The sequence below is a fragment of the Tenrec ecaudatus genome, chromosome 6, assembly GCF_050624435.1.
Source record: "Tenrec ecaudatus isolate mTenEca1 chromosome 6, mTenEca1.hap1, whole genome shotgun sequence".
Classification (NCBI taxonomy): Eukaryota; Metazoa; Chordata; class Mammalia; order Afrosoricida; family Tenrecidae; genus Tenrec; species Tenrec ecaudatus.
In genome coordinates this window covers 160,364,869-160,381,304 of record NC_134535.1, presented here as the reverse complement: position 1 = coordinate 160,381,304, position 16,436 = coordinate 160,364,869, and the positions used below count along the sequence as shown (strand labels likewise).

The 16,436-nt window shown below is 40.9% G+C and overlaps 1 protein-coding gene across 1 annotated transcript in view; it reads right to left on the bottom strand.

Moving 5' to 3' along the window:
- Positions 1-12,177, bottom strand: part of GDI2 (GDP dissociation inhibitor 2) — a 39,737-nt gene extending 27,560 nt beyond the window's left edge. Inside the window, exon 1 of the mRNA XM_075552429.1 lies at positions 11,885-12,177. Within this exon, the coding sequence (XP_075408544.1) occupies positions 11,885-11,929 (45 nt within the window). The 5' untranslated portion in view covers positions 11,930-12,177. The remainder of the gene's footprint in view (positions 1-11,884) is intronic.
- Positions 12,178-16,436: the final 4,259 nt, after the last annotated feature.

The window sequence follows — 16,436 nt, the reverse complement described above, 5'->3', positions numbered from 1 at the left end:
TTGTCAAAAGTCTTTCTTTTCTGCTGCCCTACTTTACCAAGTCCTTCTCCAGGGACTGGTCTCTCCAGATAATGTCCTAAGCATTCTCTTCCAAGACAAATCTGTTTGGCAGTCTAGTACTTCGAATATTCTTCACCAGCACCATAATTCAAATGTATCCATTCTTCTTCAGTCTTCCTAAGCCAATGTCCAGTTTTCAAATGCACACGAGGTGCTTGAAATAGGTGGGCTTTTCTATGTATGGGATCATGCCAACTGCAAATAGTAGTTTTATATGTTCCTTACCAATGTGGATGCCCTTTATTTTCCCTTTATTTGGACTTTCAGTACAATGCTAAATAAAAAGATGGATGATAGTGGGCATCCTTGTGTTGTTCCCATTCTCAAGGGAAATGCTTTGAATTATTCCACTGAGAGTAATGTTAACTGTTTTGCATACAGGACCTTAATTAATGTTGTGAAATTGCCCTTCTATGGTTATTTTGCTGAGATTTTTATCAGGAAAGGATGTTTGATTTTATCAAATGGTCTTTCCTACATGATTGAGTTAAATATGATCTTTTTCTTAAATTACTTATGTGGTGAATTACATTGACTGATTTTCTAATGTTAAGCAATTCTTGCATCCTGGTATGAATTCCACCTGATTGTGATACTACATGCATGCACACACACTGTTGGCTAAAATTTAGCTGAGAAAAAAATTGGGGGGGGGGTGCGCCTCTGAGAATTTGTAAATCTATATTCATGAGGAATATTGGTCTGTAGGGTATTTTTTTCTGGTTGTGTAGCTTGGGCACAAAGGTCATCTTGGCTTCACAGAATGAATGAAGGTATGTTCCTTCCTTTTCTAGATTCTGGAGTAGTTTGAGTAGAGTTGGTTTAAACTCTCTAAATGTTTGGTAGACTGTTCCATGAAGCAATCTGGGCAGAGGCCTTTAAACACACACACACACACACACACACACACACACACACACACACACACACACACATTCCAATTTCTTCTGTTGTTATGGGCCTATTTCGGTTTTCTGTCTCTATGTTGGTTTATCAAAGTAGTATGTTTCTAGCTACTTACAGTTTTAAAAAAATTTTAGAGTGCTAATTTTCATAATATTCTGTTATGAACCTTAATATGAAATTGGTTGGCTTCTAATGTTACCCATGTCGTTTCTTATTTTGGTTAGTACTTCTCATTATTTTATTGTCAATTTGATTGATCCTTTCAGGCAACCAACTTCTAGTCTTGTTGACACTGGTTTTTTATCTCATTCCCCCCACCCCAGATCTGATCTTTACTACTTTTTTTTATGGTAACCGTATACATTCCTTTATCTCCTTATTTTTCTTCCCCAAATAGTAAGGTTGGCCTATTGATTTTGGCCTTTTCTTCTTCTTTGATGTATGCATTTATATAAATTCTCTTCTAAGCATTTTTACTGTCCCAAAGAATTTGGCATACTGTACTATCATTCTTACTTGATTTTAAGAAAAACAAATCACACCTTTAATTTCTTCTATTACCCAATAATTTTTAAGGTATTATTCAGTTTTTATGTAGTTAATCTTTCTGTTCTACCTATTTTAGTTTTGTAACATGATCAGAGAAAGTGCTTTTTATTATTTTGTTGCTTTTGAATTATTGAAACTTGTGTATTTATTATAGTCTGTTTTAGAGATTGAACCATGGGTTAGAAAAGAATGTGTACTGTGCTACTGTTGAGTGGCATGTTCTGTATATGTCTACGAGGTCAAGTTAGTTGACTGTGCATTTTGATTTTTGATAAATTCATTGTTTCTTTTCGAGTTGTTCTGCTCATCATGGAAAGTGTCAGGTAAGGCCTGCTGTACTGTAGGGCTATTTTTTCTATTCCGTTTATGTACTTAGCAGCTCTGTCCTGGTGGCACAGTGACTACATGTTGGGCTGCTGATCGCAAGCTCAGTAACACCAAAGGACCAGCCACAAGAGAGAGCTGGGATGACTTTCTAGTCCTGTACAGAGTTACTGTCATGGAACCTCACAGGCAGCTTCACCCTGTCCAATAGCCCTGGTGGTGTAGTGGTTACAAGTTGGGCTACTAAGCACAAGGTAAGCAACTGAAAACTACCAGCCACTCAGAGAGAAAGATGAGACTTTCTACTCTCATTAAAAGTTACAGCCTCATGAAAAAAAAGTTATAAATAAACAAGGATTCATGAGAAGGGAGGGGGGGGGAGAGGGTAAAATGAGCTGATACGAAGGGCTCAAGTAGAAAGCAAATGTTTTGAAAATGATGACAACATACGTACAAATGTGCTTGACACAATGGATGGATGTATGAATTGTAATAATAAAATGATTTTAAAAGATGTTTGAACTATTGAATTGTATGTCAAAACTGCTAAATTTTTTAAAAATTGAAAAGAAATTATATGCAAAAAAAATTTAAGTTATAATCTTGAAAACTCACAGGGGCATTCTAGCCTGTTCTGGAGGTTCACTATGAATCAGAATCAAGTTGATGGAAGTGAGCTTAGTATTTTGGGGAGTCCAGTGGCATACTAGGTTATGGGGTAAGCTGCTAACTAGAGGTCCATGATTCAAGTCACTATATGGAAAAAAAATGAGGTTGGCTGCTGCTATAAAGATGTTTCGCCTCTGAAATCCTATGAAGCAGTTCTACTCTGTCCTGTAGTGTCGGTATGAGTGAGAATCTACTTAATGGGAGTGGGTCTGGTTTTGGTCACCGAGTGTGCAAACATTATGGTTGTGTTCTATTTGTTGACTGACCCTGTAGTCATTATAGTGTCCTTCATTTTCAGGTATAATAGATTTTAACCTAAAGTCTATTTTATGAGATTGCCATTCCTGCTCTTTTGGAGACTGCTAGATATAAGACTTCCCATTCTTTGATTTTGACTTATTCATGTTTTTTGTTTCTCAGTATGTCTCTTGTGACATATTGATGAGTTTTCTTTTTAATCCACTGTATCACTCTTTATCTCTTGACTGGTGCATTTAAAATACTCCATTCAATCCAGAGCCTGTCCATGGATTACTGGACGTCCCTGCACAGAGGAAAAATGCATCCAGGGGACAGTTTAGCACAGAGTAATACACACCACTCCCCTAGTTCTTCCCTCCCCACTATTATGATATCAGCCCAATCTCACAATCCCTGCTAGACCAGGGTACAGACAGTTGCACAGACAAGAGCTTTCAATATATGGAATCCATGAAAGACAAACCCCAGAAACAGTAATGGGCGCAACAATTCCAGAAGGCTAGGGGAAGGGAAGGGGAAATGGATAGTAATGACAGCAGAATAAGCCCCTCTCTCAGGGGAAGAATACCAGAATAGTTGGTGAAAGGATAGAATGGGGAGTGTAAGATATGTAGAAACATTAACCACAATACATAATATACTAAGGGCTTGCAGGGGTGGGAGGGTGGGGGAGGGAGGGGGCAAAAAGAGGAGTTGCTATCGAAGGGCTCAAAAGGAAAGATGTTTAGAAACTGTTGATGCTAGTAATTGTGCGTCTGCTTGAGGTAACGGATATATGGATTGTTATAAGAGCAACCCATATTTTTTTTAATTTTTAAAATATTTCAGTGTAATTATGAATACATGACTTTACTATGGTCATTTCTTATATCTTTGCTTGTTAACAATTTTTTTGTTATCCTTTATTCTCTTTGCCAATTTCTTTTTATTTATGGATTTTCTTTTTGTATCCTTTGTTAATGATCTTGTGTTTATTGAATCTTTTTTTACTTTTTTTAACCTTTGTCTTCCCAATTTCAGATTATGTCTTAATAGCACTTTGACTCTCGATATGAAATCTCTGTAATTACATCATTCATTCTTCCCCATTATCATTTAAAGGTTATCATCTCTGGTCCTTATTTTCAGTTTTGCAGCTTTTACTTTTGAGAATTCTTTGATTTGGTATGTTAAGTGATGTTGTGTGTCCTGACTCATAATTGACGTCAGATGCTGTTGGTTCGCTATCCAAGTATGCCTCCTTAAAAGAAAATCCTACCGTCACTGGGTAGGTTTTCCAAAACTGTAAATCTTTAAGGAAACAGGCAACCTTACCTTTCTCCCAGAGCGGCTAGGTGGTTTACACTGCCAACTTGGCAGTTAGCCGCTCAATGCCTCCACACCCATGGGGTTCCTTCTAAAACTTCTAGAAGTTGGTCTGGTGCTTACAGGTTCCCTTAACTTCTATTTATCTGAGCATGTCTTAGTTTCACATCAGGTTTGAAAGACAATTTTTCTGGATAAGATTCTTGATTGCCAGCTTTTGTCTTTTTTTCCCTTCAAGGCTTTTGATGTCGTCCCACTTTATTTTGGCTTGACTGGTTTCTACTGGGAAAGCGTGCGCTTGTTGGTGCTTTGTTGGATTGTAGGGAAGAGAAAGCTAGCGGCACTTGTAGAGCTTTAGAGAAGTGTGCAGGAGCTGTCGCTGTATTCTACCCTGCAGCATCACTGTGTCAGAACTGACTCAAGAGCAGTGGATTTGGTCTTTTATGACATTTCATTTTTCACGAGCTGCTCTCAGAAATTTGTCTTTGACTTTGTAAGTCTGATTAAAGTATGTCTTGGTGATTTTCTTTCAGGGTCTATTTTATATGGAATTCAATAGGCTTCATGTATGGAAACTTCATCTTTCATGACACTGGACAAATTTTCTGTCACTATATCTTCAAAAGTTATTTTTTCTTCCTCTTTTTCTGGAATCCCAATTATACTAAATTCTTCCTCCTGATACTATCCTAAATAACTCTCAGCCTCTCATTTTTCTTTATTCTTTTTACTGATTGTTCCTATTACTATCAAGGAATTTATCCTCTATTTCACCTAATCTTTCTTCCATTGATTCAATTCCACTTCAGTGTTCTTCCAATGAGTTGTTAATTTTTGAGTTATCAATTTCTGATTTAACTGTTAATCTTTTGAATGCCTAGTTGTTGTTTTGCATGGTTTCTAATTGTCTCATTCTTTTGTCTTTTGTCAGGAAAACACTATGTGTTTTCCTGAAATTTTCTAAGGTTTTATCTTGCTTTCTCCTTCATTTCTTCGAGTCATCTATATACGCAAAACAAAACTCACTACCATTGTTACAAATTTGACTAATTTAAAAAAACATTTTATTGGGGGTTCTTACAGCTTTTATAACAATCCATACATCAATTATATCAAGCACATTTGTACATATGTTGCCATCAAATTCTTCTTTCTACTTAAGCCCTTGTTATCAGCTTCTCTTTTTTCCCTCCCTTCCGTACCTTCCCACCCTTTTACCCCCTTGAGAAATTACAAATCATTATTTTCATATCTTATACTATCCTCTGTCTCCCTTCACCCACGTTTCCATTGTTCATCACCCTGCGGTGGGGGTAATACATCAATCATTGTGATCACTTTCCCCTTTCTTCCCCCCCCCCCCAACTTTCCCTTCCCCTCATGGTATCACTACTCCCATTATTGCTTCTGAGGAGTTTATCTGTCCTGGATTCTGTGTCAAGAGCTCTTCTCTGTATCAGTGTACATGCTCCAGTCTAGCCAGATTTATAAAGTAGAAGTGGGGTCATGACAGTGGGAGTGGGGGGTGTTGTGTTTCATTGGTGCTATACCATACCCTGGTTGGCTGAGACTGTAACTCTTTATGGGAGTATAAATCCCCGTCTTTCTCTCATGCAGTGACTGGTGGTTTTGAATTGACCTTACAGTAAGCAGCCCAACATATCACCACTGCATCACCAGGGTCCAAGTCCTTATTAGGCAAAATTCTATGACCATTTCTCCTCAGGCAGCTAGTTTAACATTTATTATTGCCTGCTTTCTCTGAAGCATGTCATTTTGTTTATTTTGTCCCAACTTTTTGCTGTATTCTGATATACCAGGGTGAGCAAGGCAGGCCATGCTCTGCTGACCATTCCTTACCACCTATCTCCAGATGGATAGGTGAGGGAGTGGTAGGCAGCGCAATCACATTGTGCTGTTCATCAAGCATGCTATATAATCCATATCACTCACCAAGTAATGAAGGTTGGGGATCCCGTAGACAGGCAATCAAGAGTGTGGGACAGTCAAGTGTTTGCTAAGTAGTTGCAGCAACAGGAGGGGAGTGTGGCAGCAACCAGAAGTGCCAGGTGTTCACTGCTGTCAGCTGTGTGAGTGAGGCAGCAGGGAGGCTGTGGCAAGTGATCAGGAGTGCCAGGTACTCTCCCTCACTCACGAGGTGGGCAGACAATGAGGTATGGGATGTGTGCTGAGTTGCTGGCAGTGCAAGAGCACTTACTGTTGCTCACTGGGTTGGCATAGGAGGCAATGGGACATGAAGTATTGCGGAGTGGGGAAGCACGGAATTAGGTGGGAATGGCACTGAAATACCAGAGTATAAGCCAACCCGAAAATTAGTCGACGCACCCAATTTTACCACAAAAACTGCATTAAAAATGTGCCGGAGAACTCAGCTTATACATGAGTATATATGGTACTCTGGAAATCCTGCAGTCCTCGGTGGCTTTTTATGCCGTCAATCACCAGAGAAGGGTAACATGCAACTCTGGTCACTAGGCATGAGTGTCTGAGCACTTCCCATTGGCTACAGTCAGGAATCGGCACCTGACTTCAACTAAGTTTGAGGAGAGGGAAATTTCCCATAGTCTAGTTTTGTATGGAATCTCTTTCAAACACATTATGGATCTATTACACCATGTGCCTCACCCACCATTAATGGTGAGACCACATGGTTAAGTAGGACTGTCCCTGGATCATAGCTCCTTCTTTACTCTGCAAATATCAGGATACCCGAAGCTCTATCTCTTCTTTCTGCCACCTCCTGAAATCCAGTTTATGTTCTGCTTAATCTAGGTATGCCTATAGTTTCTGTCTCTATTAGGGTTTTCGTGAAGTCACCTTCCTATGCTCCCCCTCAGGTTCATTGCTGGTTTGGGTTCAACATGAACCTCCATCCCATCTCTCCCTCGTTCGTTCAGTTTCTTTATCCAATCTGTGTTTGATCTAATTCTGTCTTTCCATTTGATGCTTAGGGGGGTGGGGTCTAGGATTATCTTTTTATCTGTTTTTACTTGAATTCTAAGGTTTTTGCCGTAGAGGAATGGAATGGTGTGCCTGACTAAGATCCCTTTGACTATCAAGATACTAAAAATGATGTATGATCTCAACGCTACTATCAAAACTTATGAGAGCAATTTTTTACTAGAAAAAAAATTGTATCAGTTATATATCACAATAGCATAATGGAAACACTCATTAGTTTTCAATAGAATAGTGCTTTAAATCTAAGTATCTCTGCCTCTCCAATGTGCCTCATTAAAAGCTTATTCAACGTGGTTATTAGTGATGGTTGTACATGATTGATGTAATTGGTTTTTTTCTGTGCTGAATAGGCAGTGTTGCATTCTATTTTTACAAATTAAAAAGAAAGCTTAACGTTTCCATTATTTTTATTTTTTAAGATGCGACATTGTTTTAACGCTAGTGATAAAACTTAAAAAACAAAAACTCATCACTCATGAAAAAGTTACTTTCCCTCAATATTTGGCTCTAATTATACCATGTTCCACCCACCCCACCCCCAAGACTCTTCCATTGCCTGAAAGATAAAAGTTCAAGTTTCTTGGCCTAAGGCATTCAACATCCTTGGTGATGTGTTTTCTTTTCACGTTTATTTCCTACGACTCCTTTTCATACCTTCTACTTTAGACAGTACAAACTACTCTCAATTCCTAGATGTACCCCTTTCTTCATATCAAACTTCACACTATTATAGTAGTATACTATATCTGGTGTCCCTACAAGACAGGCTTGCTGGTTAGACAGAATGATGGGACCCCAAGACTGTGTCCCTTAGTCACCCTTTGGTCTGGAACTGCATCTTCACTCTTACGCTGTGTTAAAATAATTAAGACATTTAAGATTTTTTTTAAAAGGCTGCCTTTACCAAAGGACAAAGGCCAGAGTGAAGAAAGGAGACATGACACAGGAACCAGGGAGGAAACAGAATACCGCAAGTGATGACACTTTGAAAGGAATGAAGTGGATAACTTGAGGCAAAATGTATATAAAAGTTGTAAAAGTGATGATCGGTTTTGTAAGCCTTCATCCAATTCACAATAAAAAGTTTTTAAAAATCTAATTTTACTTGTTATTTTCTAGTAAACTAATATGTGTAATCCTGATTCAAAATATTAGCAACCTGCTAGGTATGAATACATTCAAAAAGACGACTGTAGTCATTGTTCTCTGTGATCACTATTGCAGTAAGAGGTCTTTGCCTACAGAACTTTAACACAGCCATGGCAAGAGTTTTAAGAAGCCTAAGAATTCCACATCTACATAAACGTTTGGAATTCTTTAAATAAAGCACATAAATCTATCCCTGAAATCACAAATTCTTAACAGGAAAAAATGTCAAAGTATGTCCGGGATACACATTTTTAGACATATAACGGTGAGAATAATCTGGTTGAAATTGTACTTCTGTACATTTCTAGTCTTAATGCCTTATTACAATGTATAGAATAAGGTGGGGGTAAATACCATTAGGCAGCACAAATAACTGTAGAGCTACTTACTCTTATTTATTATTTCTAATAAGGCATTATACATTTATTTCAAAGTCCACTCCAATTAGAAAAAGCAAACAGAAGCAATAAGTTAGATAATGGTAGGCTGCCTGTACATGCAGGAAGCAAAGTACTATTTGTCAGGCTAACAAAAAGGGGAAAAGGGGACTGAAAAACAAGGAAATAAGTTAGAAAGTAGAACAATCTATTTAGTAAGAAGAGTGAAAGTTCCTTTTAAACTTACTAGGCCTTAATAACTTCAATGAATGATAGCATATGACAAAGATTATTCATCCTGATACAACCTCTTAAGTTACCAAGCAAATTACATATATTCCTTAGTTTCTTTAAAAGTTGTGTTAGCATTTAGAAAGGTTTTTATCAAAAATTTTGATTCTTTAAATAGATAGCCCTCAAATCCATACAAAAATTTAATTTTGGAATACTTGGAATACGGCATTTACAGAGTGCTTTCAATTCTCCTAAACCGAGAATGATGACTTTACTCCAGTTTACACCAAATCCTTCAATTTCTTTATTAAAGTTATTAATATTCATTTATGTATTAATAAGACCTTTAGTCTTAAAAACTAAGATAAAACAGTACCAGTAAGCAACAGAAAGTCTTAACACTCCCTTTAAAAGTAGCAAGTAAGCCTTGGTATCATGGTAGTACTTGGTTCTCATACCAGTAGAGCAAAATTTAAGTGACTTTCTTTAGTTTCTTAACCTCAAGTACTGAGTATTTATAAGCCAAATTTGAGATAAGGCACATTAACTCCAAATAGTTTATTCCAATTTAAGTGTTTTCCTTTTGGCTGTCTCTTAGCCACCAAAGTGCACTGAATCTCTGTACCACTAAAATTGGGGCATGGTATTTAGTGCATCGAAATCCTACTCTTCTACCGATGTAAGGAACCTAAAAGAATTTTCAAAGATCACCTTACAAAACAATCTAGGAAGGCAACAATCTAGGAAGGCTTACAGTGTATTAAGGTTATTCTAGCTATAAAGTGACAACAGAAATTGGTCTAATTTCTAATTACATATCTATCACTCGCCAAAGTGTTCAAGTGAAAATTTGAATACTGTGTGTTATCTTCACTGGGCTATTCAAAAGTAAGACTTGCCATTCTTGGACACAAAGCGACGCCTTGAACCTGGCATCTACTAACCTGCACCATAGGTTTGCAATCACTTGTCATGTTTAACTGACCTTAATTATAAGTAAATCTGAAAACCAAAACCACAGAAAAAACAAGGAACTAACAGGTCCTACAATATTCTAACAGCACCAGTATCTGTCCAATGAATGGGGAAAACACTCCAGAAACTACCAAGCCAGCTATCAATTCCATTTAGATTTAAAAAATAACTGCAGTGGGAAGGCCTCTCCATTTAAGATCCAGCAGTCTTCCAACTCACTCCCAAACAGAAATTCAACTGAATCCCTCGCATTCAAAATGCCTAAATGAACTTCTAGATAATAAATAGCCTGCTATGAGTCAGAATGGACTCAATGGCAGTTAGGTTTTCTGGTTTATTTGGTAGTACTTCCCAGCTAGTCACATGTCTCTTTTACACTGCTGAAACATTCACATTTAAAAATGCGTAATCTGTCAAATCAACACCAATTATTAAATAAAAATCATATACCAAAAATTTTAACGGTCAAAAAATAATTTTTAAGTTATCTTAAATGATTTTTAAAATTAAGTTAAAAAATATTCTATTTTCTAACAGCTGTTCCCTAAAATATTAGCCAAATAAAAATGCAAAGGTTTTATTTTCCTTTGTTGTCTACAGAAATCTAAAATAATTCAATAATTTCAGAAAAATTTGATCCTGAGTAATTACAAAACATTTCATTTCATTTAAAATGGTTACAGACATTAAAGGACTCAAGAATTTAAAGATAGTTTTATAGGGTACACAGGATTTACAATTATTAATGCTCATCTAAGACGGAAAGTAGTCCAAGGCAATATTTTAAATTAAAATATAAAAGGTTTGATAGTCAAACTAGTCCTATTTTCAAATAATTTTTTTGTTTAACAAGATGGGGTCTTAAGAATAGAAGACAAATAAGTATTATTTGCAAATAAGCATTATTTGCAAAATCTCACCAAAAGCTCTCTAAGTAGATACCCGGTTAAGTAAATGCACCACAGGATTAGGAACAGCTTGCATTTGTATTACTGAAAGTAATGATACGTAATTGTGCTGTTATTGATTTATCGTCTAAATCCCTGAAGAGACTAGTAGTAGCGAAAGAACTTGGCCTCTAAGCAACTCAGCACCAATCAATTCCTTAAGGGGAAGCATCTGGAATAGACAATGGAGACGAGGGCACACCAAAACAAAAGAAAACGACAGCAGAGGTCAGGTGCGAAAATAATAAACAAGTTTTTAGGAAAGAAATCCCCCCCCTCCCCTCTACACAGGCTCAGTTAAATGGAACGGTAGTTTAAAATGAATCGGTGGTTTCCAATTTGGGGCTGGGAGGATAAAAAAACGAATTTCCTCGTTTTCTCTGAAAAGAAAAGCGAATTAAACTCTTTTAACAATTACACACTGCAATGACCTGTCACAAAATCGTTGCGGCCCAAGACGGACTCGTGGTTGACGGCGAAATCGGAAATGCAAGTGGCTTCCACCTCCCCCACTTCTGCCCGCCGCTTTTCCGCTTCCCATCCCCAGAAAAAAGGGGGGGGCATCCATACCCCAAACCAAGCCTTTCCCGAATTCTTGTCCACCCCCCTGTATTTCTCCATTCATGGCCACCCCCAGCAAGTCCTGGCTCTCCATTTCCTGGTCCTCCCTCCTCAGACAATCGTCCTCAGTCAGTAACCGACCTAAACGGCCAGGGGGTCCCGAGCGTGGCCGGGGCTGGACGAGCCCCTCCCGAACGCACGCGTCCCAACCACCAGCGCCAAGTCCTCGTCCCGGCCCCCCCTTTTCTGCATCAGCTCCGCTTCGGGGGCGGAAGGGAGGGGTGCCAAACAGCGCGACGAAAAGTGCCCACGAGACGCACACCCGCAGAGCCGCGGAGGGAGGAGACAGCGAGGCCGGCGTGGCGGGTCCAGGTCCGGGTCCAAGGGTGAGCCCACACCTCACGCTCACGCCCACCCCCCCCCCAAGTCCGACGGAAAGGGGGACAATGCAGCAAAACGCGAGGGAGACGTGGGCGCGGAGACCGGAAAACCCGCGGCCAAGGCCAGCGCCGTCCCTGACCGCTCCGCCCGGCCGGGCCGCCGCATCCGCATCCGCGCCCGGCCCCTCACGCCCCGGGAACTCACCGTCAGGCCCGTGCCCAGCACGATCACGTCGTACTCCTCATTCATGGCGGGGCAGGGAGAGGGCGGGAGCGCGGACCCACCGGGAGAAAGGGCAGGGAGCCTGGGACGCCGAGGGGCGTTATCTAGGAACCGCGGGAAGGCGGCGGGAGAGCTCCGGCCGGTTTCCGGGCCCAAGAGGCAAACGGAAGCGGGAGAGAGAAAATGGAACTGAGAAGGAGGCGAAGGCGCCCGCCAGCTCAGACGGCGAGAGAAACGCTGGGAAGGGAGGGGAAAGCGAAGGACGGGCAGGGAGGGGGAGAGAGGCGGGGCGGGCAACCGGAGCCCTCCGCAGACTGGGGGCGGGACCTGGAGGGAGGGGCCACCGAGGGCCGTCAATCACGCTCCTCCTTCCTTCTCATTGGCTAGTTCCCCGGCGCTCGCCCAACTCGCTTCCTCTCCCACGTCTCGCGAGACGAGACGAGGCGTAAACAGCTTCCGTTCCGGCTGCCGCCGGGTCGTCTGCCACCGTGGTTGTGGGGTGGAGGCGCCGGCTACCCGTCTGGCAATAAAGTGGGAAAGAACTATGGCCAGAAGCTAGATAGTAGCCTTCGATTTAACGACTCCCGTAACGTCCGTGGGAATTAAGTCGCGGCCAAAGTCTCTGAACCCTACTACCGGCTTTGGACTTTGAGCGGGTGTGCACTGACTGGGGGCGGCCACGTGGGACCTGGTGGGTCCCGAGGGACTCAACCCAACTGCAAGTGCTGAGCAAAGTGCAGACACTTGGCTGTTCGTGCGGGGAATGCAGACTGAGGAGGACCTGTTTCTTGGCCTCACCGACCCTCCATGCAGCCTCTTGACTTGCTGCTTGCCCTGGGATTGATAACTGGGAAAGTTACGTAACGTGGCGTGACACTCGCTCTTGCCTACCGAGAGAATGGGCTGCTGGGACCAGGGAGCTGCAGCTGGGCGTGTGCTCCAAAAGTCCAGCCCGCCCCAAATCCGGATGCTTGAGCACTAAGCCGTGCTTGCTCCAGTTTTTGCTATTTGTAACTTTGCAGTTTTCTTTCGTGCCCGCTATTGCTTGCTGCCCCACCACCACCCTTTTTCCTGGAATGAAAAAGAACCACATACTGAAAGTTCAGAAATTACGTGTTTTCGCGTATTTCTTGCCGTGGGTCATTCTTGGATTTGATACCTTGTCCATACCCATGCAGCCTTAGAAAATAAGAGAGAAAGAAACAGCATTAAAACAACAACAACAAAAAAAAGCTTAACATCAAAGGAAGGCCAGGCTCTTAAGAGGCAGATCTGTACCTACTGAAAGCGCTAACTTAACCAAACCATAAAAATAGTGACTGACCAGTGTATGAAAGGTTCTAAGCTAGGAACATAGGTGAAAGTAGGCATTTGCCCCCTCCCACGTTTTTTGTTTTTGCTTATCAGGAGTCTTGCAGTGTCTTGGTTAGGAGTTAGTCTGCTAACCTCAAGGTCAGCAGTTTGAAACATCCGCTGCTCAGCGGGAGAAAAATAAGATTTTCTAATATGACCATGTACACTCCTGCAAACCTACAGGGGCAATTCTACACCGTTTTATAAGGTCCCTGTATGTCAAAAATCACAGTTTGGGCCTTTTCGTAGCATCTAAAGCCTTGGATGAGGAAAGAGGTGTGAGCAGAGATTTAATGTTCCCTTAACCCAGAAAGAGTAAAACATGAGATTTACTAGAGAATAGGTCTTCTGGATAAGAGATTTTTTCTGTGTTAACACTTGCTGAACATGTTTTCAGCCTGCCCAAAATCTGTAGACTCAGTAGCCAATTAAAGGGGTAGTATTTCTTTTAGGATTAGCTAAGAGCTACGCACAGCAAATCTTGGTAGACAGAACTTCCTGTATGTTTAAGTCATTCCGCTTCAGGAAGGAATGTAACAATTTTTGACAGACCTGTTTGGGGAGGAGGAAGAAGAAAAGAGTTTTAATATGTACAAACTTTAGTTGAATTTTACATGTAAGCAAAATCAAGTGCAAGATGTACTACTGAACCAATTACATATGTTTGTGTAACTGACTTCTGTGGGCTTATGAGATGATTGGCGTTTTAAGAAGGTCCTGCTGGACCAGGGGTGTGAGGGGCGATGCTGGGAGAGTGGAGGGTGAGTGGGTTGGAAAGGGGGAACTGATTACAAGGATCCACATGTGACCTCCTCCCTGGGAGATGGACAGCACAGAAGGGGGGGAAGGGAGACTCCGGATAGGGCAAGATACGACAAAATAACTATCTGTGGATTATCAAGGGCTCATGAGGGAGCAGGGAGGGAGGGGAAAAAAAAAAGAGGACCTGATGCAGAGGGCTTAAGTGGAGAGCAAATGCTTTGAGAATGTTTGGGGCGGGGAATGTATGGATGTGCTTTATACAATTGATGTATGTATATGTATGGATTGTGATAAGAGTTGTGTGAGTCCCTAATAAAATGTAAAAAAAGAAAAAAAAAGAATGACGAGGGCAACAAATGTATAAGGATGCTTTGCTCAATTGATGTATGTATGGATTGTGATAAAAAAGTTGTATGAGCCCCAATAAAAATATTTATTAATTTAAAAAAGGAAAAGATATTTTATATGGTTACTGAAAGACTTAAAGGCTCTAGAATAACACTGAATTTAAAGGTACGGCTTTAAATTCAAACCTATCTCTTGCATTGAAGTTTTGTTTTGTTGGCAATAGAGATCCTATAGGAGTGACTGAGCATTACAAATGGTGACAATAGTTGGCTGCTAATGGAAAAGTTGAGAGTTCAATTCCTTGCAGAGGTATCTTGGAAGGAAGTCCTGGGAATCCACTTCTGAAGAATCAGACATTGAAAACCATGTGGAACATAGTTTTATTTTGGCTCACATGAGGTCACCATGTATAGGTCATGATTAGAAGGCACCTGGTTTACAGGTCCTATCGGAGAACCATGGGACAAGATGAGGCTTTCTACTCCTGAAAAGTTATAGTCTTGGAAACTTAAAGGGACAGTTCCACCCTGCCCTTTAGGATCACTGTGAGTTAGAATTGACTGGATAGCAGCAAGTACATAATAGGAATACAAAGGAGCCGTGATGGTGTAGTGATGTACATTTTGGGCTGCTAACCACGAGGTCAGTAGTTTGAATCTCCCAGCTGCTCCACAGGAGAAAGATGAGGCTTTCTGCTCTTATAAAGATTTATAACTTTGAAAACCCACATCCTGTTGGATAGGGTTACTATGAGTCAGAATCAACTCAATGAGTTTGATCTATTTATTAATCATTTTATAGGGGGGCTCTTATAAATCATATTACAATCCATTATTCAGTTGTACTAAGCACACTTGTACATATGTTGCCATCAACATTTCCAAAATATTTTCTTTCTACTTGAGCCCTTGGTATCAGCTCCCCTTTTTTCCCCCTCCCACCCCCACCCTCCATCCTCATGAATCCTTGATCAATTATATATTATTACTGTTATTTCATGTCTTACACTGCCTGTTATCTCCCTGCATCCACATTCCTGTTATCCCCCTCAGTGGGGGGTGCCTATATATCCAACCTTTGATGGGTTCCCCCTTTCTCATCCTCCCTGCCCCCCGTGCCAGATATTTTTTATTTTTACACATAAGTATTCAAACCAAAAAGAGATTGAGTTCATTCTACATTATTGCTACCTCTTCTTGACTCATCTACCGACATCTACTTCAGTTGCCAAGTAGTTTGGTAGAAAACAAATATGTTGACAGTGAAGTGACTTGAACGCCACTGATGGGTTCAGTGTGTCACAAACCACAGGTGGCAGTTCCTGCTAGAGAGAAACTTTATGTTTGAAGGAAGTAGGTCAAGAGGAAGGGAAAATACTTCAAATCGTCACAGAAAGCAGGAGTCCAGTGGGGGTCTAATTTATACTTGGGAGGCTGGTATTTGGGAATCATTTTTGCTGATCCGTTTCTTCTAAGTTTGCATTTGCAGTTTACAAAGGAGGACTGTGTTAGTCTGGGTTGACTAGAGAAACAAATTCATAGACATTTGTGTGTAAGAGAGAACTTTATATTAAAAAACAATTGTACATTAAGAAAACATCCCAGCACAGTCCAGGTTAAGTCCATAAATCCAATATTAGCCCATATATCCATTACCAGTGTATAAATTATTCTTCAGACTCACACATATGTATGCAGGAAGAAAGATAACGGGCCAATGGGTGGAAAGTCTTGTGGATCCAGTGGCAGTGGAAGCATCTCAGCCCTGACATGGGTCTCCACCTGGCTCCTCCACCCCAGGGCTCTGGCTCCATCTGGCTCGTCAGCAGGAAGACAAGCAGACCATGTGTCTGGCCTCCAGTGAGCTATTTATCTCCTTCTTGCCTGCAAATGAGGTCATCGAGCTGCAACCTGTTTGACAGTCTAGACTCCACCCCTTCACAAGTTGACAGGAGATTATTTAACTACCACAGACTGAGTCTAAGGGAAAAAAAATTAGAGTGGGCCCTTGTCCACACCACCTTGTCCTGGACCACCTTTCTCCTGTACGACTCTCCTAACTGCTTCCTCCA